This window comes from Aphelocoma coerulescens, chromosome 2 (genome assembly GCF_041296385.1).
Source record: "Aphelocoma coerulescens isolate FSJ_1873_10779 chromosome 2, UR_Acoe_1.0, whole genome shotgun sequence".
NCBI lineage: Eukaryota > Metazoa > Chordata > Aves > Passeriformes > Corvidae > Aphelocoma > Aphelocoma coerulescens.
Genome location: NC_091015.1, coordinates 56,428,330 through 56,451,633, shown reverse-complemented (window position 1 = coordinate 56,451,633; position 23,304 = coordinate 56,428,330). Strand labels below are relative to the sequence as shown.

Sequence of the window (23,304 nt, the reverse complement as noted above, 5' to 3'; positions counted from 1 at the left end):
GATTCGAACTTGCTGTCAGGAAAGCTGTCAGATTGCGAGTGTGCTCAAAAGCCAGCTAAGGCTACTGACCCACTTTTCTGGTCTCTTTCTGGAGCAAGCAGCAAATCCTCCCCGAAACTCTCCAGACATCAAATATTTAGCAGTGGTTATACACTGGGATGAGCACATTGATTTCAGGCTGACCTGGGCATATTTATGTACATAGCAGCTCCCAGCTTTTTCCCAGTAAAATTTGAGGATATTAGCATTTATTCTAGATTTAGATGGACACTCAAGCTCACATGTTGACCTTGACTGAAGAAATTAGTGGTTCCTTCATGAAGCAATGCAATAAAGAGGGGGGAGAGGGGTTGCCTGCTATTCCTTTTCCTTGGTGTGGATAGAAGCAAGCTCTGGTGTTGTCCAGACAAGGCAACAGGCATTTCTAAGACAGACTCTGGGCATACTCAGTTGGTGGCTATTTGCTCCACTGCTCTAGGATTTTTTGAGGTCAGGTATAACAGTGTAAATTAACCTATCTTGATACGAATTTTATCTTACTTACTCCTCTGCTATTTCTGGCACTGGAACAGTAGTCTCTCTACAAAGTAAAGCACAGTATACAGCCTCTTACTCCATGTAGAATATCATATATAAGGAGTTAGGTAAGTTCACTGTGCATCTATATGGGCACTGCATGGAGTAATCTAAGGTAAATATGTGTTGTGCCCAACATACTGTAAATTTGAAACAAACCTACAAGCCCCGTGTCTTGAAACAGGTTTTGGGCGCTGTCTGAAGCATCACAAGTGGGTTTCTATAGTCAAAGCAGGAATATCACCTCTTTGTGAATGAGTTAGCGTGGGGACCCAGACAGCACTTTTTGACACAATAACCAGGGTCCAAAAAACAGCGGTGAGCCCAGATCAAACTGTGGTGCTTGAATGGAGAACATTTTCCTCCTGACAGGATGCTTGCATAATGCTATTAAGAATTCTCAATCTGTCATTATAAAAGGAATTATTGAATTTACAGTCTGTTAATGCCATATCCACTAGTCCCATGTTTGATCACTCCACAGCCCTTTTGAAGAGAGAAAGCTTTTTACTTCTCTAATGGCTCCAGGGCTTACAGCACAGCATCATTTGCATTGAATGTCACGCTTATGCAATTCAAAAGGTTATTTTGTTGGAGTTGAAAAAGACCACTCAGAAGATAAGTAATCAAAAATGACAGTCTGTTCATGCAGACTTCAGCCCGTGTGAATATTCTGTTACCATCTCTTTCCCTAAAAAGCACTGTTTCCTTCATCTCGATTTTTTCTTTTGCACTGCTGAAGATGCAACTAACATGGGAAATGCAAAAGTATTAACTCAGTATTAAATAATTTACAGCTTTACTTGCTACAGCATCCATCTTAGTTGGGAGGGAAAGTGAATTGTTTTACGATCATTTATGTTCAAAGCACTTCCTTGCATAAATATAGCAGAGGAAAAAAATAACAATAAAGGCTTAAATACTGCCCCAAGGAGAGGGGATTGTACACACTATTGGCTCTGACAACTTTATGAGAATTATCATAATCTTCATGCAGAGCTGTCGTGTGCTTAAAAATACCAGTGGTGCTTTGAGGAGGAGGGGGGTACATCTCTGGGTGGGCATCTCCGTGCTCACTGGTTGATGAAAACCCCTCTGCTTGTGCTCTTTGCAGCAGCTGAGGAGTGGCGCAAGATGGGAGGTGAGCCCTGGCAGCTGATCGAACCAGTTGATGGCTTCCACCCCAGCCAGGTAAAACCCAGCCCCAGGAGATGGGTGGGAGCAGGTGGGATGTGGGAGCAGGTGGGATGCTGGTGCCCATTACTGCCCCAGGCACCCAGCTGGCATGCCACAGGCATGCAGGTTTGGGGAATCTGTCTTTTTTAAAAGAGAGAGAATCATAGAATCATTTAGGTTGGAAAGATCTCTAAGATCATGGAGGCCAACCATTAACCTAACACTGCCAAGTCCATCAGTAAACCCTGTCTCTAAACAGCACATGTACAAGCCTGTTAAATACCTCCAGGGACAGTGATGCACCTATTTCCATTGGCAGCCTCTTCCAATGCTTGGCAACCCTTTTTATTTCCCTGAAATAATTTTTCCTAGTATCCAATCTAAACCCTCTCTGGTGCAGTTTGAGGCCATTTCCTTGTATCCTATTAATTGTTTCATGGGAGAAGAAACCAACCCCCACCTCATCACAACCTCTGATGATTTGTTAGATGATAGCATAAGAAGAATATTATTGTAGAGAGCACTAAGATCTCCCCTCAGTGTCCTTTTCTCCAGGCTAAAAAACTTCTTTTCCCTCAGCTGCTGCTCAATAAGTCTTGTGCTCCAGACACTTCTCCAGCTCTATTGCTCTTCTCTGGACAAGCTTCAGGACCTCAATGTCTTTTTTGTAGAGAGGGGCCCAAAACTGAACACAGGATTCAAGGTGCAGCCTCAGAGTTGCTGAGTACAGGATGACAGTCACTGTCCTGGCCTTGCTGGCCACACCATTGCTGATACAAGCCAGGGTGCCTTCTTAGGCCAATCTAAATGACAGCTGTAGCCCCAGAGCTGATATCTCCATTTCTGGTGGCTGCACTCTGCTCTGACTCCTGCAAGGTCTTCTGCCTTTTCCCCTTACTGACCAGTATCGTGGCCAAACAGGTCTTAATGCACAAAAACTGATCCTCACCACTTAGGCTGGCCAGCTGCCTGCCCAAACACCCGTGGGAGTTGTGCAGGATCAGGACAGTAAGGCAGCACTGCAAAAACCAGACAGGTCTCCTGCAGCCCTGCCCTTGCCCTGCAGCCTCTGAGGCTGCAGGTTTCCCTGTCACAGTCTGGAACAAAGATTCCTTTTTGAAGTTATACATTTAAATTGCTTATCCTGAGCAGCTACATATTATTATGTTTTCACTTGCTTGTTTGGCCTCCTAGAACAGGTGGCAGGAGATTGTTTACAGTCTGTTTATTACAGAAATAAATAAAAGAAGGAGAAGCAGCTGCTCCACTCTAAGTCCTTGCTTGGGTTCAATAATCTAGTGTGGTAGCTCCAGATGATGGGGGGATTTTATAGGCCAGTTTTATGTTGTGAGCTAACGCCCTGCATGTGTTGACTCCCACAGCCCCATCTCCATATAACCCAGTGTGAGGCTGCTTTCCACACTGGGAAAGAGCAGTCTGTGGAGAAGCACTTCAATGGGAGCGAGTTGCAAGCACTGATGGATTCCAGCATTGCAGCAGCTTCTCCATTGACTGTGCTTCAGTTCAGATAGGGGAGACCTGCAGGGAGAACTCCAAAGGCAAAATAGATGCTTTAGGTGCTATCTTTTACACCCATGTTAGTCACTCAGGGCAATACAGTGCCTTGCTTAGCCATGCCAAATTAAAAGATCCTCCTGTTTGAAGAGGGACTCCTTCATAGCAGAAATTCCTGCCTGTCTACCACACAAGTACCAGGAGACAGCTGCGTGAAAGTATGAACTCACAGCCTGGGGATGTGGAGAAAGTGTGCCTTGATTTTTGGCTGCAGGCTTTTCGCAAGGAAGCAATTAGAGAAAACTCAGCAAATGAAATGAGAGCGAAAACAGTGACAAAACAAGCCCCATTCCCACCCCTGCCATCTGGGGAAACTGTGCAATACGAAGTCTGGAGTGCAGGGGAAACTTCTGCATTATTTTCTTGGCATTATTTTCCTGTCATTATTTTCCTGTCTTTCCCTGAGGCTGGCCTGAGGTTTCTTATAACCTCCAGGACCAGGCCACAAAGGGAGCCAGGCTTGCCATATCACAGCTTTTCATCCAGCCTCCTGCCCACATCCTGTATCCCACCAGCAGCTGCAAGGTAGCACAGAGTTGAAGGCAGCAAATGTTTATCTTAACAGAATCCTTCCTTATCTAAAAGAAAATTACAAAAGGACACTGAAGGACAGCTGCAAACCCTACTTGCAGCCCCCAGAGTGCTGAGCTCCAGGATCCAGTCAAGCACTGCCATATTTCACTCCCTCTGGACCTGGCATCCTGCAGTGGTTATGATCTCTCCCTCCTGCTGTTAGGATGACGTTAATGCTTTTATAGGTACATTTTCCCTTACAGTCAAGGTGCCAGCTGTAGATATGCCTCACTTCAAGTGAGTTATTGTCCTCCTAGGATTTATTAATTAGCCTTATCCAAACATCCACCATTTAAAATCCATTTTTCTTTTCCTGTTGGAGTGGAGAAGTCCGTTATCAACATACCACTATTTGGAGTGAGACGCAGCACTCTGCCCCAAAAGAGTGACTCCTTTAGTAAATAGAAGGGGAAGTGTGGGCAGAGACTGCTATTTTAGAGTATGCTTAAGGAAAATGATAAATAATTCACTCAATCCTCATACAAGTTTTATTTAAAGTTTTGCTTTCTCCTGACATGAATGCCTCTGGCCAGGTATGGTTTTTGTAGCATATAGAGCTGCCTAGAGGGAGAGGATTGATTCCATGCAGCTTGTCAAGTGAACAGAGGCTCTTACTTCCATCCCTGCAGCTATTCCCCCCACCTCAAAGGCATCTTGATAAATACAACAGATAAGATACCTAGCCAGGTCATTTCTGCTGAATTTTCCTTCTGTAGATCTTGAAGCACCTGACAAATATTGCCAAATTTTTGAATTGAGCAGCACTCCCTCCAAGGAAAGCATAAACACCTTAGCTCTTGCCTTCAAAGCAGAGAAGTTTTGAAGTTTGGGATGAAGGAACCATTCTCTGTGCCCCTTTCACCTCAAGGGTGAGCTGGCAAGTGTGATCACTAGGTGATCCCCAATCACTATGGTACAGCAATGGGCAGGATAAGCTGGTGTCTGTTGTAAGCCCCCAAATTTCACCTGCTGTTTATCCACTGTCTCTTTAATTAAAAAAAGGCTGTCTGCTGGTATAAACATGGCAGAAGCAGGTGTCAGTGTGTATATCCAGGAGTCCAGAGGTCCAGACATTCTGGAGGGGTGTGGGAGGGAATTGAACCTTTCTAACTGAAGCTTGCATATCTTGCAAGGAGAAGGAAAAGAAAAAAGACCACACTCACCCTGTGCCATCAGAGCTAGTACAGTTTTTCATGCATTGGAGAAAGGTTAGGCAGGCAGGAAAAACTAGCCCCCACAATCCCTACTCCAGGCAATATTTTATGTTTAAAAATCTTGAAAAATGGGATAAACACCAAGTCCTAATTTGTTTCACTGTGCCCAGAACCACATCCCCTTCCTGTAAATTTCTTGTGAGGAAAGGGGTTTCCTGCATGTTTTTCTTTTAGGTTGCAAAACAGGAGGGTGCAAACAAAACACTCATAATTGGCATAACTGCATTCCACTAAAGTTTCAAAGTTAAAATTTGCCTCCATAAAGTTTTTTCCAAAACATGCAGCTCAGGATGGAGGCAGAAGAAATTCAAGCTATTTACTTTTGACACTTAAAGTGATTCACTCAGTCCTCCCAAGTTTCCTCTAGAGCTGTTTTTGAGACACCATTCCCCAAAGTTCAGCTTGGTTGTCCTTGGAAAAAAATCTGTCTTTCTCTTCCCAGTGACTATAGAGGGAGCCCAGGGAATTTCTTCAGCATCTCCTCCTTACTACAAAATTTCACTGCAGATCTTTATGAATGCCAGATGGCTTCAAGGACACCACTTCCCTCTAGAACAGTCGATTGCTTTGTTTGGATGACAGGGCCATGCATTTCAACAGGATCCTGCATAAATGGCTTCCTTTCTTGCTTTTATGAAGGTATCAGGGAGAACGCAAAAGCCCTGAGCATCACAAACTGGAACCTGAGACGCTTGGAAGATTCTTAATGTTTACATACAGGCAGGAAAGCACAGCTTGAGTGTGATTAGCTTCTCCCTTTTTCTTCCTTAAGTCATAGCAAAGCACATTCCAGGAAGAAATAAAGAGGAAAAGATGAAGTGACGCATATCAGATGAGTTGGGTATTTACACTTTGCTGAGAATCATGCCTATCACCTGTTTGGTGAAGACAAGGAAAACAGCCTGAAGCTGCTGAAATAACACAGCCACCTCTCAGTTGCAGTCACCCAGAGCACTGTGAGGAATGCATAATATTTCCTTTTAAAAACTTGCTTAGGGGTTGCCATCTTCACAACAACAAAAAAATAATTGCAAAGCTCATAAAAATTATAGCGCATCTCAAAGCACAAGAATTTTGGAATTTAAAAAAGACCTGCAAGAAAGTGATTTCTAGAATCACAAACCCTTCTCTGTGCTAAACTACTCATCCAGAATAAATTATTGAAATCGTCGGGACATCAAGAAACTATGCGTGGGCAGAATCTAATTCAGGTAAAAATTTAGGGCACTCTAAGTACATGTACCCTAAATTACAGTCAGCATTAGTCTGAACACTTTAGAGCATATGTCCAGTAATACCTTTGCAAAGGATGCACCATGCAAAGACAGTAGGATTTTTTATACCAACCACCCAATTAATCAACACCACCCATCCTGCTAAAAAAACCCGTGGAAGGCATAGGGAGGTTTATGAAGGAGGTTTGGAGACTAGCATGCCAAAATGGACCACTCTGACAGGGATGGGTCTCAGCCTCCTGGCTGCCATAAGGTGTCCCAGAATAACATGTTTGGTCACAATACAAACTGCAACCAGGAGAAAACCCTCTATTGCACAAATCTCCACTAGACTTTGAGTGACCAGAGTCTAAGAGCTTCCACCCCACAAATGCTTCTCTTTGTACGTGAGCCCTTAAATAAAAGAAAGATTTTGTCTTCCAGGCCATCACTACAGCTTCTTTTAAAGCACAGGATTAAAAAAGCAGCACATAAAAATTCCCCAGAGGCTCCAGTATCTTCCCAAACTCTGAAACAACAGTATTCAAGTAGTTTGATTCCATAAACCCCCCCTTGGCCCTTAAAAACAATGAAAAAAAAGCCTTTGTTAGCCTTATTTAATCCTCATAATTGCAATCAATATCAGTGTGTTGAAAAGTTTGAGTTGAAAAGGAAGTTCCCATATAGGCCAAATATAACTGCAGGTCAGGAGTATAACAAAAACGCCTAGCAGGGTGTGAAAACTTGGATAAGGGAGAGTCAGGCTTTTCTCTCTGTCCCTTTCTGCTACCACTGATGTTTTTTGCCCTGCCAATACAGCAGATATGATTTCTCTTTGGCACATAACTTCTAGGGCAAAAACCTTTGTGAAAGCTGGAGTGAGACTGCTATTGAGGAGAAAAGCTATTCTACCATTTCTACGGGTCTCATGGGAAAAAACTCTGAAGACAGCCCAGTAGCAGGTGCAAACTTAGAGCATCAGACACAGTTAGTTATGAAACTAGAAATAATTGGGCCTCTTTTTCCTCATCACCTGTGGTTTCCTCCCAGGAGAGCACAGAGAACATTTATTAGAAGTACCAAAAGCATTTGGGAGCATGAATTCCTTTGGACTTGCATGAGCTTTATGCGTTATACCCAAGCGGTGCTTTTGACATACTTTCAAAATGTTTCATGGGAGAAAAAAAGTAAAAATCAGATTTCAGGGCCTCTGCATAGCAGTTTATGCACTAGACACCATAGGCATCTGGAAGTAGTTGGAGACAGACTATCATTATTAGACAAATGACAGGAGGTGCAGATATATGCCCCTAATACTATTTTTACTCTCAGAAGGATTTTGCCCTGGTCAAGCAGCTGGGATGGTTTTTTTCCTTTGGTTACAGTCCATCCCATGGTTACATTGGGCAGTCCTTATGGTGGGGTCTTCTAAACTCTGGCATGAAACAACTGTATTATAGAGGCACAAGGAATTGATAGCATTTGTGGTTTGCAGATTGCTGCAGCCCTTGGAACAAGCATTACCTGGCAGAAGGCGCTACATGAGTGGCCTCAAGTGCTTGGCAAGGAGAATCCATTCAACGACCAGATTGAAGCCATATTCAAAGACCAAGGTGGACACTGACTTCCGAACTGCCGGAGCCCTCACGCAATTTATGGTGGCGCTTCCACAAGTCAAGATGATTAAAGACACAAAAAAAAGGGGGGAGGGAAGTTATCAGAACCAGTAGCAGTGGACATAACACAAGAGCATTCTTTCCAGTTTGTATCTCACCTGCACAAGTAGGCTATGCTTTTTCTGTGGAACTACAAAAATAAAAATCAGAGGATAGCTGCCAGCTAGACCATTTGTTATATCAGTTTGAAAATCTGTATTTCTTTTATCCATATTTAGCAAACTCCTACCTCTAGCTAATTGTTTTTCCTTCTGCAGAACATTTCTAGGCTTTCTATTTGTACTGTTTCAACAGTTAATCTGATCCCAAAAGGAGAGGAGGAGACCCCAAACTCATTATGTTGCTATAAATTGTGTGTATGTAATTGCCTTGACTGTCAATACATTATTTAGCTGCTATTTGCTTATTAAAGTGTGCCAGCAATAACAAGGCACTACAATTTTGATGTGCTTGGCAGCATCAGCACAGGCTGACTGAGCACAGGTTCTCTTCCCCCATTAATAAGATATTAAGTTGACAACACTTCATGTATTCAAAGCAGGTTGCTTTTTCAATCTGTAATGTATCTTTGCTTTTTTGCTTCCTGAGGAATACAATATGCCCAGTCCTGTGTCTTTTGCAGGCATGGCTGAGGGAATCACTGAAAATACTGGGCAGCCCTTACTTCACAGGCAGACTTTAAGATGGAGAATTACTGTGTTTTTTCACAAGCTTATCCCATGCTCTTAGCAAAATAAAGAAATATTTAAAAATTATAGACAGCTCTACCCTACTTGTGATGGAGGGATCAGAGAGCATAAGAAGGCATTAATTACAGGCAGAAGAGATCTGGTAAATAGCAAGCATTAATATGACATGACTAAAACCCACCCCGGCAGCCCAAAGCTCAAGTAGAGTTGCTCTGCCCCTTGTTCTGAGCACAGCCCTTGCACAAGGCTGCGTCACACATGAGGCAGCTCTAGGGCTGTGGTCCAAACCCAAGGAGAGGGCCTGGCTGTAGGACATGCACCCACTCAGCATTTTGAACAGGCAGGGGATGACTTGGCTAATACTATTTTGATGGAAGTGTGTATCTTTTCTTTCCTAGATCCTGTTCCTTTTTTTAGAGCACAGTCTTTTATTAAGATATTAAGATAGAAATTAAGATAGAAATTCCTTTGGGATGACTGCTAACCCTTAAGTAAATATTAAGTCACCTACTTTAGGAAACCAAAAGGGAATACATTCCTTAATTGAATGATACTTGTTAATAAGGCCCCAATTCATTCAAGGCATTTAGATGTTACCAAAATATCCAGTCTCCCAAGAAATACTTTCAACTCCAGAGAGGCATGCCTGGGGAAGACTATTTAGCATTAGAAGGAAAAAGAAATCTCCCTGCTTCCTGTAGAAATTCTCTTCAAACAAAATAATATTCCATGTACCCTGGCCAGGTAAAACATCTCCTATTTTTTTATTACCTATTCAGGATTCTTATCTTTCATTAAATACAACACAAGGACAGAAACAAGTGCATCCACATGTTTTTACTACAGACCAAGTACAGCACAGGCAATAATTACAGAATATCAGATTATTTCCTCTACATCAACATACAGAAGCATAGCAATTAAAAGGGGGAAGGGAGTCATGTTTAGAAGCCTAATTTTCAAGGCAATTTCATTGCAAATTATTGTATTTCATTTGAGGTTGGGATTTAATAACACCAATTAGGAGTTTTACAAAGTAGTAAAACTGAAAATCTCCTCAGCTAAAATAAGCTTCATTGCCTAAAGCAAAGCATTTTTCTCTTACAGACTTTCTTACTAGTAAACTTCTTGAATTTGTGCACAACGGGATAAAATGATTTCTTATAAAATTAGAACAACTTTTCAAAGACAACCTGAAACCTCCATAGCTGAATCCCAAAGCAAAACTCCCAAGTGTGCTCAGTAGAATTCCTCCATGCTAGATACAGGGTCCCTGAGGAACACCAAGGAATGGGCCTGCCCCTGCTTGAAGGCACAGTACCCAAAGCACATGCCCTCATGCCTCAAGGTGAGCTCTGCAGCTCCAAACCAGGCTGCCTGCAGAAACCTGATTTGTAACTAATGCAGTAACTATCAACCTGCAAAGAAAGATGAATTTCAGGACTATTAAGCCATCAGCTTTTACAACCACTATATCTATTATTTCAAATGCAAAAAACAGCTGAAGATCTGCACCCCCACCATCAATCACTTACCCATACCACACTAAAAATACATGTCCTATATTTAAAAAATGCTGCAGAAAAAGCTTACTTATGCTAAAGCAGTGACAAAGTATGAATTCTAGTCCATTCCATTAGGTTAACTGTCTCCTGGTGCTTGGATTGGTTGAAAGTGACAAATGCATGGGGAAAAGAGAAACAGAATGTTTCTCTTGGAAAGCTAATTATAATTCCATGCAATTCAAACTTAATAGCAGTATGTATTTCTAGAAGGAATGGTCTGTCAAGGTCTTTTCTGGGGAGAGTCAGAGCATGTGAAGATAGGAGGGATTATGTCACTGGCTGGGTTCAGCACTCTGCACATGGGAAGGTTCTCTTGATGTTACTCTGCAAACAGTTTTTACAAAACTTAAAGCTTTGCATGAAATCAGACAGCAGGAACTCTTTTTGAGGTATAGAGCATCTAAAGTGACCTGAAGCTATTTGAATTCACACAGTCTGGCCTCTTCACAAAGGATCTGCTTCAAACATGGAAAAACCACGTCACCATTGTTGCAAACTCCTTCACTGTAAAGCCCTAAAAGAGCTGAGGAACATGGGAGGGGAGGAGGTGGCACCCAGCAGTGCCAGCCAGGAAAGCCCTACCTGCAGGCCTCCTGCTGAGCTTGCATCCCATGCTTCTGCTGGCTGCAGGAGCCCATGTCCTCATCACTCATAGCTTGTGCCCAGAACTCACCACACAGGTCAGCTTTTCTAACTTAACATCACCTGTTATACCTCATACCTTTCCTTTATGAAGAGAACTTTGTTGTGGGCAGTGAAAAACACAGACTGGTTTCTACAAGAGGTAATAGCCCAGTTAGCCTAAATAACAATGTTCACTTGAATATCATCCAGTTCTGTTTGTAACATCTTTCTGTGGACTCCTTTCATAATTCAAAATTTAATGACTTTTAACATCCACTTGGAAGTTTAGGAAGACAGCCTACCACACATCCACTGATGAAATTTGCTCTTGCACTGTCCATGTTGCATTATTCTCCTGCCATGTCACTGTCACAAAAAAAAAAAATCATCTCTTCATATTTGATGAGCTGCTGCACACAAACAATCTGGCCTCCCACTACAAAAGTCAGTGCTAGCTACATGCAAGGCTTCACACACTAGCAAGTGGAATTTTGGGATACCTGTACAGACTACAGTCCTTCCTTAAATACTGTGTGGAGTACAGCTTTTCTTCAGCCTACAGACTAGTATCTCAAATGCATAGATAACATTATGAAAAAATCAGGAAGGGTTTTATTTTTTATTTTAAATGAATAAAATAAATTTCAATACATAGTTTGGAAATATTTAAGGACATCAGAAAAGAAAACAAGACTTAAAAGTAAGTACAAAAGGGGTAGGATGAAAACAGTATAAGCTAACAGAATTTAGTGTTTCAAATGTGAATATGTAAGAGTAATAGCAACTTTAAGTATTCCACTACTGCATTTCTAGTGAAGTAATGAGCTGGTATTTCAATATGCTCAATGAAAAGCTGTGAAATCTGCAAGTTTTAACTGAGAAATGTTGCCATTTTCATGATGGGTCTCTGAAGTATTCACTGTTTTTATATGCATTTGTGGACACGTCTATCAAGGGGAGGAAGACCCATTCTTTCAGCCAGAGGAGTATTAGTTGGTACATAGCAGCTTTGTAAAGTCTTATTATTAAACAAAACAAAACAAAAAAAAAGGCACTTTTACAACCTATTAACCTATTCCTGGTTCTCAAATGGAGAATTCCAGCTTGTAAAAACCACAAGTCCCAGGAAATACTGATGTATACAACCCTAAACCTAAATTTTTCTGTTTGATTATTTTTTAGATAACAGTCCTAACAAAAATATTCAAGACCTTCCATTTCTATCAAAGTGCAATATACTGCATACGTAATTCCCCACCTGCAAATCACATAGTGTACATGCCATGCACCTATCCATACTAGTTTGTATGAGAAATTGCAAAAGTAGTATGAATATGTTGTGCATTTTGTTCTGACCATAAAGATGCTGTATAAGCAGAAATATCTATACTGAATGTTGTAGACTAAAATTGACTAGTTACTTCTATGCCTGATCATTAAAAAAGAACCCCAACAAATGCTACAACATTAAATCTTGTGCTTCAGCAGCATCCTTGTTAGAGTATTTTGAGCTATTGTTTTTTTTCAGGGAGCTGAGTTATCTAAAAAGCTTGTCTTTCACTAGCTAGTGCCTCCCTTACTGCCCTGAAGTGTGATTTTCTGCAATAATTTAGTTGTTTAAAGGAGAGAATGTAGCTAGCTAGAAGACTTCCAAAAAAGGAGTTACATAAATATTTAGCACATTTAGAAACAGCTAATTGCTTCCTACCATACTCAAAACTAGAAAGTAAAAAGGTTTTAAAATTTTTTAAGTGAAGTAAAAATACTGCATAACATAGTCCTGTATAATGTTAAATACTCTCTCAAATTTAAAGCATAAGTGACCCAGAGGACTTCCCACATTTTCATTTCAATGCTTTCCTTGCGTAGTTCCCTTCCAGAGTTTAAAGCTTTCCAGTAGGTTTGTAGCAGGCATCAGGCTGCCACATGCGAAGGTCAACAAGGACTTGGTTGAGCTTTTGCATCCAAAGGTTACGCTCTTCTTTAGTATCAGCAGACAGCCAGTTCCTGGAAGGCAAGGAACCCCATGGATTATTCTCCATCTCCAATTAGTTATTGTGATAAATCTCAAGCTGATCAACCATAGAAGCCCGAACAGCAGGGTTATAATCAAGTCAAACATTCCACAATCCTGCTACGAAGCCACCTGGCATTTCCACTTCTAGAAAGCAGTTAGGACTAAAAGGGAACAAAACAGTTCAAGTGCCACCCCAAAATCTTAGCATTTAAATGACCTCTGCATCATTATGATGAAGTTGTAAAGCTCTTATGTTACTAAAGCTATCACAGGAGGTAAAATACCCTTTCCCCACATGTCCCATAGCCTCCCACAACCTCCATGATTTTATGCACTCACTTTGTAACACAGAGTGTGTCTCTACATTGGCTGACAAGAGTTTCTCGGTCATCTTCTCTCTGAGGTCTGACAGTTATTAGTTCAAAAGTGTTGGGCCGAGCACAGAATTCCCTGTTGGCAGGTTCAATCTGATGATTAGTGCAGTTTGCCAAGTTTATCCGGCCCAAAGGATGCTGAAAGTGAGATCAGTTCATCAGTCAAGAACACTGCAATCAAGAGTCATTCTGAACAACATATGCTTGGACAACTTTGACAATATTAAGTGAACGCACCTTCCCTCAGTCAGTTATTCCATGCAAAAGGATAACATATGTGCAGCTGTAAGAAATTTATTTAAAAAAACTTTCCACAATTTAAAGTAATCATGGCCTAATACAGATATTTACGAGCTACATCTATCTCTGCATGATGGAACAGATATAGTAGGGGTGAGGGGATGCATTTATTAAGTTTAATATTTCTGTAGATCACAAAAATACAGCTGACCCTTTCTCAGAACAATAGTGAAACAAGTTTAGAAGATTTGCAAGAACAGAATCTGGAAAACAAACCAAAGCTTCTTCCTTGCAGACAAAAGCAGAATAGGAACCTTCTTCTTGCTTAACTTTTTTTTACTATCTTCTCTTACAGTAGGCAGAGATTTTTCCCTCTCTCCTGGCAGGGAGAGAAAGTACATTGATATATTTTGGCAATGTCAACTATCAGCATATGGTCTTCCTCTGTTAGCAGGGAAGAAACTAAACTCAGGCATCTGGATTGGCATAGAAGACCCAAAAGGACCAGAGTTTGCCATGGAGTTTGGGAAAGAAAGTTCTGCCAATAAACAAGAAAGTGTTTAATGGTAAATAACTTCAGTGAGTCTGAAAAACCCTCTTGTTGAAAGCAGTCTTTAAAAGAACCTGGGAACATTTTAGTACACTGCCAGAACACACTAAGGAGACAAGAAGGTTCACCTCAGTGACAGATGAACCTCTGATTAGCCCAACAAGAACTTAGGTTTCTGTGAGAACCACTTCAGCAGCACCAGTTCCAGCTACAATGTGGAGCAGCAAGAAGAAAATGACTTCAAGTAAGATAGTCCATAATTACAGCTATGCTTCTGCAATATACAAGGATTGCCCACTCTAACTCTTTACCATATTAAGTGTTAGTCATCATTTTGTCTCAAACTTAAGGCAACTAGATAAGTCTGCTTATTAAGCTGGACAAGTCCAATCAATTTCAATTAAATAATTAGTGATTTGATGAGCACAATAGAAAACCTTAAGACTAAAGGGGAAATGAAATATGGATCTTCCACCACTTTTCCCCCTTTCCCACTACAGGGCAGTCAAGTTTCTAAGTTTGCCCTGATTTAGGTCAGATTTATGAAGACAAGTCCCCTCCATTCCCCAAGGAAGCTTTATGAGCTTGAATCCCATGCTTTACCAGTTTTAAGCCTAAACATTACAGTCTTTAAAAATGAATAGCTATTTGTGTAGGGTACAACAGAACTTTAGACTTAAGCTTTATAAAACAGCATTACCTTTCGTTTTTCATCATCTGGGTATGTCCAATAGGAGATACAATTTCCAGACAGCACACACCAGCGCCTATGCCATGCTCCAAATCCACTGACATCTTCAAACATAGTCTTAAAAAAAAAAAAAATTACATGGGGTAATATTGGACCTTGAGCTTGGTCTGTACTTGACTATTTTTCTACTAGAATGGTTCTGTAAGTGCAATCCTTCATAGGGCTAAAGGAAAGAGAAGGAAAAAAAAATTGTACTGGGAGAGGCTTCTAAGGACAGTATATTTATTTTCCAGATGGCATAGAAAACGAGCTCACACTATCATTCTCAGGTTTGCAGTCTTTTGCTAAAAGGCACCTATCATTGTTATTTAAAATGACCAGATTTTCATGTTGATGGTGGCAAGCATTCCCATTATTTTAAGATAAAGAAGGGTTATTTATAGTATATACAGTATGAATGGTTCACAAAACATGTTCAAATAACAATTTATTATTATTAGATATTTGACTAATTTTTGACTAACAGATCAGGAATAAAAAACCTGCAGCTATCCAAGAGGCCACACTCTGGAGAGTCCAGTCAGTTCAAAGGAAATTAGAAATTGATTTTCAAATGTTTGTGTTGGCAGTTCTTTTATTGGATGCTGGATTTCGTCAATTTCAAGCCCCATTTCCTTAGTACTGGAATGGACAGTTTAGTATCTGACTTCTATTCCTGGTATCTCTTGAACTTGTACAGAACTTTTTTTCCAATTAATGTGTGTATTGTGATGCTCACTCTTCACAATTCAGATTATAATTTTCAATGGTGCAGAGAGTTTCCAAACCTTTACTCTGAACAAATTCATTATGCAAGTACACCATTCTTCAGGTTTTACATATTGTGTAGTAGAAGCAAATATGGACTTTCTCAAACTAGTACAGAGAAACATGGGCCAGCAAACACCATAAGCATGTGAAATGTTTGCATCTAATGAAATCTGTTCAACTTCAATTATGTAAAGGGAAAGGAGACAGAAAGCAGTGTTTTTTGAAAAGAGTCTAAAGAAATCGTGATTTCTGGAAACACCAAAATTACAGCAAGTGTTAATGCTTCATTTTTGTAACACATTTACTGCCATCTTGTGGACATTTCAACAGTTCCAGCTCTTAGGCCCAAGTATAAGCTACATTTTCTAGGTCCAGTTTTAGAGAGAACTGCACAAGATGTTTCTCAAAAAAATAAATGCTGTTGCTTCTTCTTCATTTAGAAAGGCTGTGGACACAGTGGAAAAAACCCAATCTTCTGTTTTTATTAGACACACAAAAAAGAGTTCTCTAACATTTTCTGCCATAGAAATTTTAAAAATTACCACATTTAATAGGACCTGTAATTTCCAAGGCAGGAGTTTAAAGTGAATACAGTGAATACCTTACCAAGAACCCTTTCTCCTCCACCAAAGAGTCCACTTGGCATTTCAACTTCAAATATATATGACCTTCCAAAGGAGACAAAAAGGGAACCTGCAAAAAGTAAAACAATAATTTAATTTTGACACCTCTCCACTAAGTCTTACCAGTTCAAGCAAGCCACCTGCACCAAGATGTTAGCACTGTCTTGATCTTAGGATCTTCAGCTGGAAAGAAGCAGTCAGACTCAAGCGAGACAGTAATAATCACTTTTTGTTTCACATTCATTTAGAAGCTTTCCAAGAATTATTTATTAGTTTGCTCAGGACATATGCATAAACATGCACTCTAGCTATAAAAACAGGCATTCCTAGCATGGTTAGAAACAACAGAAGGCACCAGTCCACACCCCTCAAGCTTCTGCCTCAGTTTGATACCAAGTTGTTTGGAAAATATCAAAGTGAGCTTAAAGAGGAATGGTACTTGGATACCATAAGCATTTTTGGCAGATACTGATGTAGGAGTGCCTACTCAGATAAATCTTTGTATAAAAGAAAACCTAGAAAGCAGAAAAGTAATGAAAACAGTTCTTAACTGGCACTCAAGGTGTTAAAGACATGCGTTAAGTAATTTCTAACAGAAAAGGTTCCAAGTCCTATCTTCTGCCACTGGAAAAAGAAAATAGTAGATAACTACTGTACCAGAGGTCAGTTAAACAGTTATTTGATAGCCAAGGTTTTGAGGAAGAGCAGACAACAAGGTCTGCGCCCCCAGTGCCTCCACACTTAATGCCTCATTACCTTGACTACCCCCATGAAACCATATCCCTTCTTTTTTTCCCCCACCTCAAAGAAACTGAGGCAAACTGCTAATTCAACAAGCAAATGATGACCTGCAGGGCATTCTACATACAGTATTTTTTGGCAATTTCAATAAGCAACACTGTTAAGAATCTTGAAAAGAAATTGACAAAAAGTCAGAAACATTGGTCTTTTATATTACTAGAAAAACCAGGAAGGTCAATAAAGAACTGTTTGCCAGGAAATAGGCAAAGGCATGTGTACGCAGTAACAAAATAGCTTTCAGAACCATGGAATCAATGCCAATCAAATGGAACTAAATTTTGCTAGTAGTTACAATGAACAGGAGTAACCCTCAGTAATTAAAAGTGCTCCTTTCTATGGGCCTCAGTGAATCCTGCAGAACACCAAAATAGGTGTTGTGGTTAGAAATCGATCACCTTTGAATTGCCGACTTCCTGCAGCTTCCTCCCAGACATAAATACACATGCACAGGTAGGTGATCAAATCATTTTTACATGTTAGATGTACTCAACTAACACAGCATGCATGGCTTGCTCCTCTACTCAACAGGAATTGTATAGCACTGAAAAATTCTAAGCATCAGGTAGGAGTCTCCATCATCACTTGAGAAGTAAAAAAATAGTAAAACACTTCCACATAACAAAAATAAAGAATCCAGGACTGATGCAACTTACCAGTAAAGACAGCTATTACCCTACATGCTACACCAGGGAACAATGGCATATGATCCTAGCAAAGCATAGTAAAACCCATTTGTGAAAGAGGGCCTCAAGGACATCTGGCCATTCCCCACTTCAAGTTTATGGGTTTTGCATCCCCTTAAAAGCTTTAAGTCAGAAGAGGAAGAATCCAGTTTATGAATTATCAAGTTTACCAGTGAAGAACTGTGTGACAGGCACAGCAAAGAGGTTGTTTAACAAACACAACACAGTTTTGCAGAGCCTACACCATGACTAATTACTAAAGCTATGTACTATGAGCAGGTGCTATGTGTACCCTCAAAACACCCTCCTGTATACATAATGACAAAATATTGAGTTCTAGTTAACAATACATCTCTTTCAAAGGGTTAAAGGTGATGGAAAGAAAGCAATTTGACAAATATCCAGCTAGAAGAGGCGAAAACTAAAGCCCATGACTGGGCTATCTTGCATTCTGGTGTGGTCATTCAGGTACTTACCATAGAAAGACTGCTAACTGTCATCGAATATTATTTGTAAAGGTACTCAAGATAACTCAAGAATTTGAAAAACTGGTTTCTTAGGAGACTTTTGATTAAAAATAGGAGATGATAGGTACTAAAATTATCACTTGCCTAATTTTGAGAGACAACATGAAAATTCATCTAAAACACTTTCTTCTGCAGGACACAAACTATCAATTAGATGTAACTATTTTAGAGTTCAAGGACAAATTATTTCTGTTAAGGATATAAATCCACATAGTTTCTAAAGCCAAAAACATATACACTCAAATATTTTAAGTGAACATCTGTGAACAAATAAGGACCTCACATTTTGACATTTTTAGTATTTTCAAAACTTTTTGCTTAAAAAAACCAAATGTCTTGATACATCTTGTCAGAACAAGGTTTCAATAGAATAAGAAGCAAGATTATTTAGGTCCTGAGAGATTTTAATTTTCTTCAGCAGCAACAAGTTGAGTTAAACCAACATTTAGGCTGCCAGACATTTTTCTCTGGTTCTCTATCAGCACAGCCGCCGATTCTATGTTCTGTGCAGTTCATCAAGAAGCTGGCTCAAATTTCCTGGCTAGAGATCTTTAAGAGACACAACAATTTGTTTTGAAGCAATAAACACCCTCCTCTAATGATCTAGGAAAACAAGAGACACATGTTAGTTAAGGAAAAACCCTAGGCAACCTAAATAACTGAGTTCTAGCAGCATGCTTATTATTGTGAAAGTCAAGGGGTAGAATTCTGCAAGTCTGAAAGGCTCCTAACTTCTTGTGTTTAGTTAGCAAATCATTGTAGGCAAAAACTGCAAAAAGGCCAGACAGACATAAGCAACATGCACTAGGAAGCAGGTTTCTATTTTAAGTTATAAACTAAAGGATCATAGCAACCTTGTCCTGGAACATATAGCCCAACAGTTCCTTTTCCTCCCCTTCAAAATTTATCTAGGGAAAAAAGAAACATGCTCAATGCAATTAGTGTAAAGTTATGGTCTACAAGAAAAAAGGACACAGTTATACATGAGTATATTTTGGTCCTTTATACCCTGAATTTTAATAGTACATATAAAAGAGAGGAATGAAACTAAAAAAAAACCACTGTGGCATGAGTTTGTTCCATATTAGAAATGCATGAAACAAGTTAAAAAGCAGCTGTTTGGTACAGCCATAGGCCAAGTCAAAACTGAAATTTTACTGAGGTAGTAATTTAACAAAAAAACCCAAAAAGTCACGAATAAGAATTCCCCTTTTTGCCCGATAACTGTAAGACTGCACCTGCAAAACATTAACCAAGTAATAGTTTCCCTGGAATTCTTTTTGAACATTGTGCTTTTGCTATGTTACACTAATCCAGTCCAGTGTCCTGTCATACAGTGTAAACTAATGAAGTCCAAACCTAAAACACTGATTCCATTAACTCCAAGAACAAGGGGTTTCCAATAAGGAAGCTAAACATAGATTTCTAGGTATCATTCTGGTTAAGAGGAACATTTTTGCCAAAGAACCAAAGCTGCTACTTCTGAAATTCACATAGTCATAACAACAGTGCAATTTAATTATTAAGTTCTGCCAGCTGTTTCAGTAAAGGAATCTGCTTCTATCTACAAAAAGTAAAACTTCTAAAAAGCAAGTTGGGATTATTGGGATATTTTGTTTTAAGGCTTATACACAAACACAACTAGTTCTTGTTTTCTCATCTCTCATCAGAAGCTGTAATTGCAATAACACTATCATCACAATAAGACTTGATTAGCCAAAAAAAAAAAAAAGTTACACTTAGGTTGCTGTTTGGGTAGCTAAAGCTGTGATTTAGTACCATAAACCGTAGTAACATTTGAATTAATTTAAGTTAGCTTAGGATAGCTGCTGGCACAAACACCTACTAAAATAGATTTTAGGTAATAGATATTACAAGGTACGAGATTACAGTGAATGTAAGAATGGATTTTTTAAACTTCTCATAGCAAAAGCCCATAAACATTCTGTTTATACAAGAAACAAATTGTATAAAACCCAATAATAAAAAAACACTCTCTCGAAGAAAAATTGAGATAATTTGTTTCTACAAATTTAATTGGGAAATGAAAGGAAAAACTCATATTCCTAAATATATTCAAATGGAAATTTTTAGGTCAGTTAAGTGCAGAAAACTTCAGATACTTCATTATCATTAAAACACACTTTAGTGATAACTGCAAGACTAGGAGCAACAATATGAAGACCACATACAGAGATGCCAACTGCATACATCAATTTTTTGTCAGTGAAAGCAAATCAATAATCAAATCCCTTCATTATCTTTGCATAACCATACCTTATTATTGAGCTAAGAAATGAAAGAGCATCAGGCATAATAATGTACATCTCTGTTGTATCTCAAAAATATATAATATCATATGAATTAAATGTAAAAGTAACAACTATGCAAAAAGTTTAAGTGCCTATATAAATATCTATAAACCTATAGATGTTTCATTTCTAGGATGGTACTTTCACCTGAAAAGTAAACCCAGACTCATTTATTTTTCTAGTAGTATGCAGTTACATTTGTATTAGTAACCAATAATTTCTATTACCTTGTCCAGTGCAAATTTGGTATTTCCTACAGAAGACAGTGATAACTTGTGGGATCCAACAAGGATGAAATTAGTACTGCGTATGGCATTTGGGCCACCTGGACTGGCCATGGCTGTGGAGAAAAGTTGAAGTGAGGTTGTAACAAAACACACAATCAGGATGCTGCAAGGCTTAAAAAAAGTACTTTATTTGCACTACTGTATGCATGCCCTACTCAGTACTCCAGGAGAGGCACTCTTTGCACTGCAGCCCAGCAGCACATTCAGAGACAATCTTGATACACACCATTCCTCCTCAGCAGATCTTTTCTTTCAGAAACAAGCTTTGAAAATATCCACAAAGGAGAAAACAAAGCATTTTACATCTCAGGGGGATGGAGAGCATGCTGAGGCACACTACAAAGCAGACATGCCCTGCAGTAGGAATGTGACTTTTCAATCTCATAACATCTTTTCAAGTGACACACTGCAATCTTCCAGAATTTGTACGCCTTTTCTTTGCACTTACATCAACAGAAACACACACCATAGTTCAGGTTCAGGAATCTTACTAGTTGCAGCAGCATGGTAGACATTCCAGATTTAGTTCATGAGCTCCTAATTGCTGCAATTTCTGCTAAAGCTAGCTCAAGTATGCATACTTTAGTCAGAGAAGTGTATAACATTTTTATATACTTAGAAAAACACTGAAAGATGCTGTCCTTCCCCATCAACAGTCAAATATAGAAACAAATTTAGTGTTTATTACTTACAAATTGTCCTATGTTACAAGTATTATTTATTGAGATACTAGTTTTGACAGCAAATGTAGATTATTCATCCTGACATAAGATGTTTAGACTTTACTTACCTGGAGTAAGAAGGTTGCTTTTCTAGAAAGAGAGAGAAAAAAAAGCTAAGTGAAAAAGTACTTCTGACAGTTTCTACAGAAGACAAAGCTAAGGTAGAAAGAAACTAGATTTGAAGTACTTTTAAAAATCCAATCAAATAGGAAAAAAAAAATCAAAAAGAAAGTCCAAATAAATGTACAGTAACTGCATACTTCTGGCATTACATGTGTAACAGAGCTGTTTCTTGAGCTGACGACAGAAAATTTTGGCAAAAAACTGGACAAATTATAGAGTCTTACATACGGGATAGAAAGAACCTATTATGGGCACAGCCTTAATCCCTGTGAGAATACAGCCTTTGGAAAGGATCATAGTCAGATCTTGTTACAATATTACATTCATACTTACTGAGGTAATAGATGTTAATAATCTCTTTGGAGTAATAACCTACAAAAGAATACAAGAGGATAAATGCATTTGCTACTCAACTTGTCCACCACATTAGCCTGAAAACTAGACAGTGAAACTACTGAAGGCTTATCTAAAATTTTGAATGGGTACTCATGGTGCTGAGTAAGTGTTGGGTTTTGACCAGATGTAATATAGCTCAGTGGAAGAAATGCTGCATATCAAAGAGATAATTACTGCAGAAAAGTTAAAGCATGCATTACCTTGGGATGAGCAGCATATTTTAAAAAGCCAATCTTAGTAGGCCATTTTACCTATGTAATGGGATTTCAAAATTACATTTACTTACTAAAGGTAAGAGTTAACAATAAAAGTATGGGTATGTTCAATATACTGCTATTATGTTATTATTTTCAAATTAAAATCTCAAAGTTTAAGTGAGACTATATTAAACATGAATTAGAATTATGGGCTCATCTCTTGATGCTGAAAGACAAGTCTAAGCAGCTTGTTGAAAAGCAGATACAGGATGCCACTGGCAAACCTATCTATAGCCTTATATCAGCAACTTACCTACAGCAGCACAACACCATTCCATTTCAAGTAAAAGTTCCTTTAAACTACAGCACAGGAGGGAAGTTAGCCCTGGATTTGAAACTTTTATTAGAGAATAGGTGGAAGCTTTCACTATGGGAGGCTTTCATTGTGCCAAATCAAAGAATAAAGAAATTTCCTATTTCTGCTTGCAGACATGGGATTTAAGTAGTCATTCCAACTGTTTTGAAAGACACTCAAGTTTCTTGTTTTTACTTTACAAGATATCTTGTCAAGGAGGAAATCAGACCTGAAGCCATTAATTCACTGTATGCTCTAGCTATTAGAATGAAAAGAAGAAAGATACACACACCCTCCCCCCAAAAAAACCCAAAACAAACAAACCACCACAAAAAAAACAAACCACCTCCAGAAAGGCTTATTAAGGATATGTTTCCCTAAACAAAGCACAAACACTTGACATGTACACCCTTGTTAAAACAATGTTTGCTTTAAAAAGCAAGTGTCTAGGGCTTTTACTTAGTACTGGGGAAAAAGAGGAGTTTCAGTCAATCAATAAAACCTTTAAGAAAAATCAAACTCCAGGGTAGGGCATAGTTTAAACTGGCGTAGTTTGAAGTGAAGTGGAGAAAACGGGCAATAAATCACTACTGGAGGCCCCACACCTAGTAAAATAAAGGTCTGCAAAGCATAGCATGTTGCAGAACTAGTAAGACTTCTCCTTCTCCTCCAATATATTTCAGATTCAACCAAGTGCTGCAAGTCCAATCTACT

General features: G+C 39.2%; 2 protein-coding genes across 4 annotated transcripts in view; one reads left to right on the top strand and one right to left on the bottom strand.

The window, feature by feature from the left end:
• AOAH (acyloxyacyl hydrolase) overlaps nt 1–8,710 on the top strand; it is a 74,072-nt gene extending 65,362 nt beyond the window's left edge. The window contains exons 21-22 of the mRNA XM_069007619.1: nt 1,691–1,767; nt 7,824–8,710. Of these exons, the coding sequence (XP_068863720.1) occupies nt 1,691–1,767; nt 7,824–7,952 (206 nt within the window). The 3' untranslated portion in view covers nt 7,953–8,710. The remainder of the gene's footprint in view (nt 1–1,690; nt 1,768–7,823) is intronic.
• Nucleotides 8,711–9,482: 772 nt separating this feature from the next.
• The window catches only part of ANLN (anillin, actin binding protein), a 28,531-nt gene continuing 14,709 nt past the window's right edge, over nt 9,483–23,304 (bottom strand). Inside the window, exons 18-24 of one of the 3 annotated variants that reach the window (XM_069007616.1) lie at nt 21,976–22,014; nt 21,588–21,609; nt 20,738–20,850; nt 16,171–16,257; nt 14,764–14,871; nt 13,239–13,411; nt 9,483–12,889 (exon numbers count right to left, since the gene is read on the bottom strand). In XM_069007616.1, coding sequence (XP_068863717.1) covers nt 12,766–12,889; nt 13,239–13,411; nt 14,764–14,871; nt 16,171–16,257; nt 20,738–20,850; nt 21,588–21,609; nt 21,976–22,014 — 666 coding nt within the window. In that variant the 3' untranslated portion in view covers nt 9,483–12,765. Of the gene's footprint in view, nt 12,890–13,238; nt 13,412–13,683; nt 13,893–14,763; nt 14,872–16,170; nt 16,258–18,692; nt 18,802–20,737; nt 20,851–21,587; nt 21,610–21,975; nt 22,015–23,304 lie in introns of those variants that run through there. The other 2 variants (XM_069007617.1, XM_069007618.1) reach the window with 2 other exon arrangements.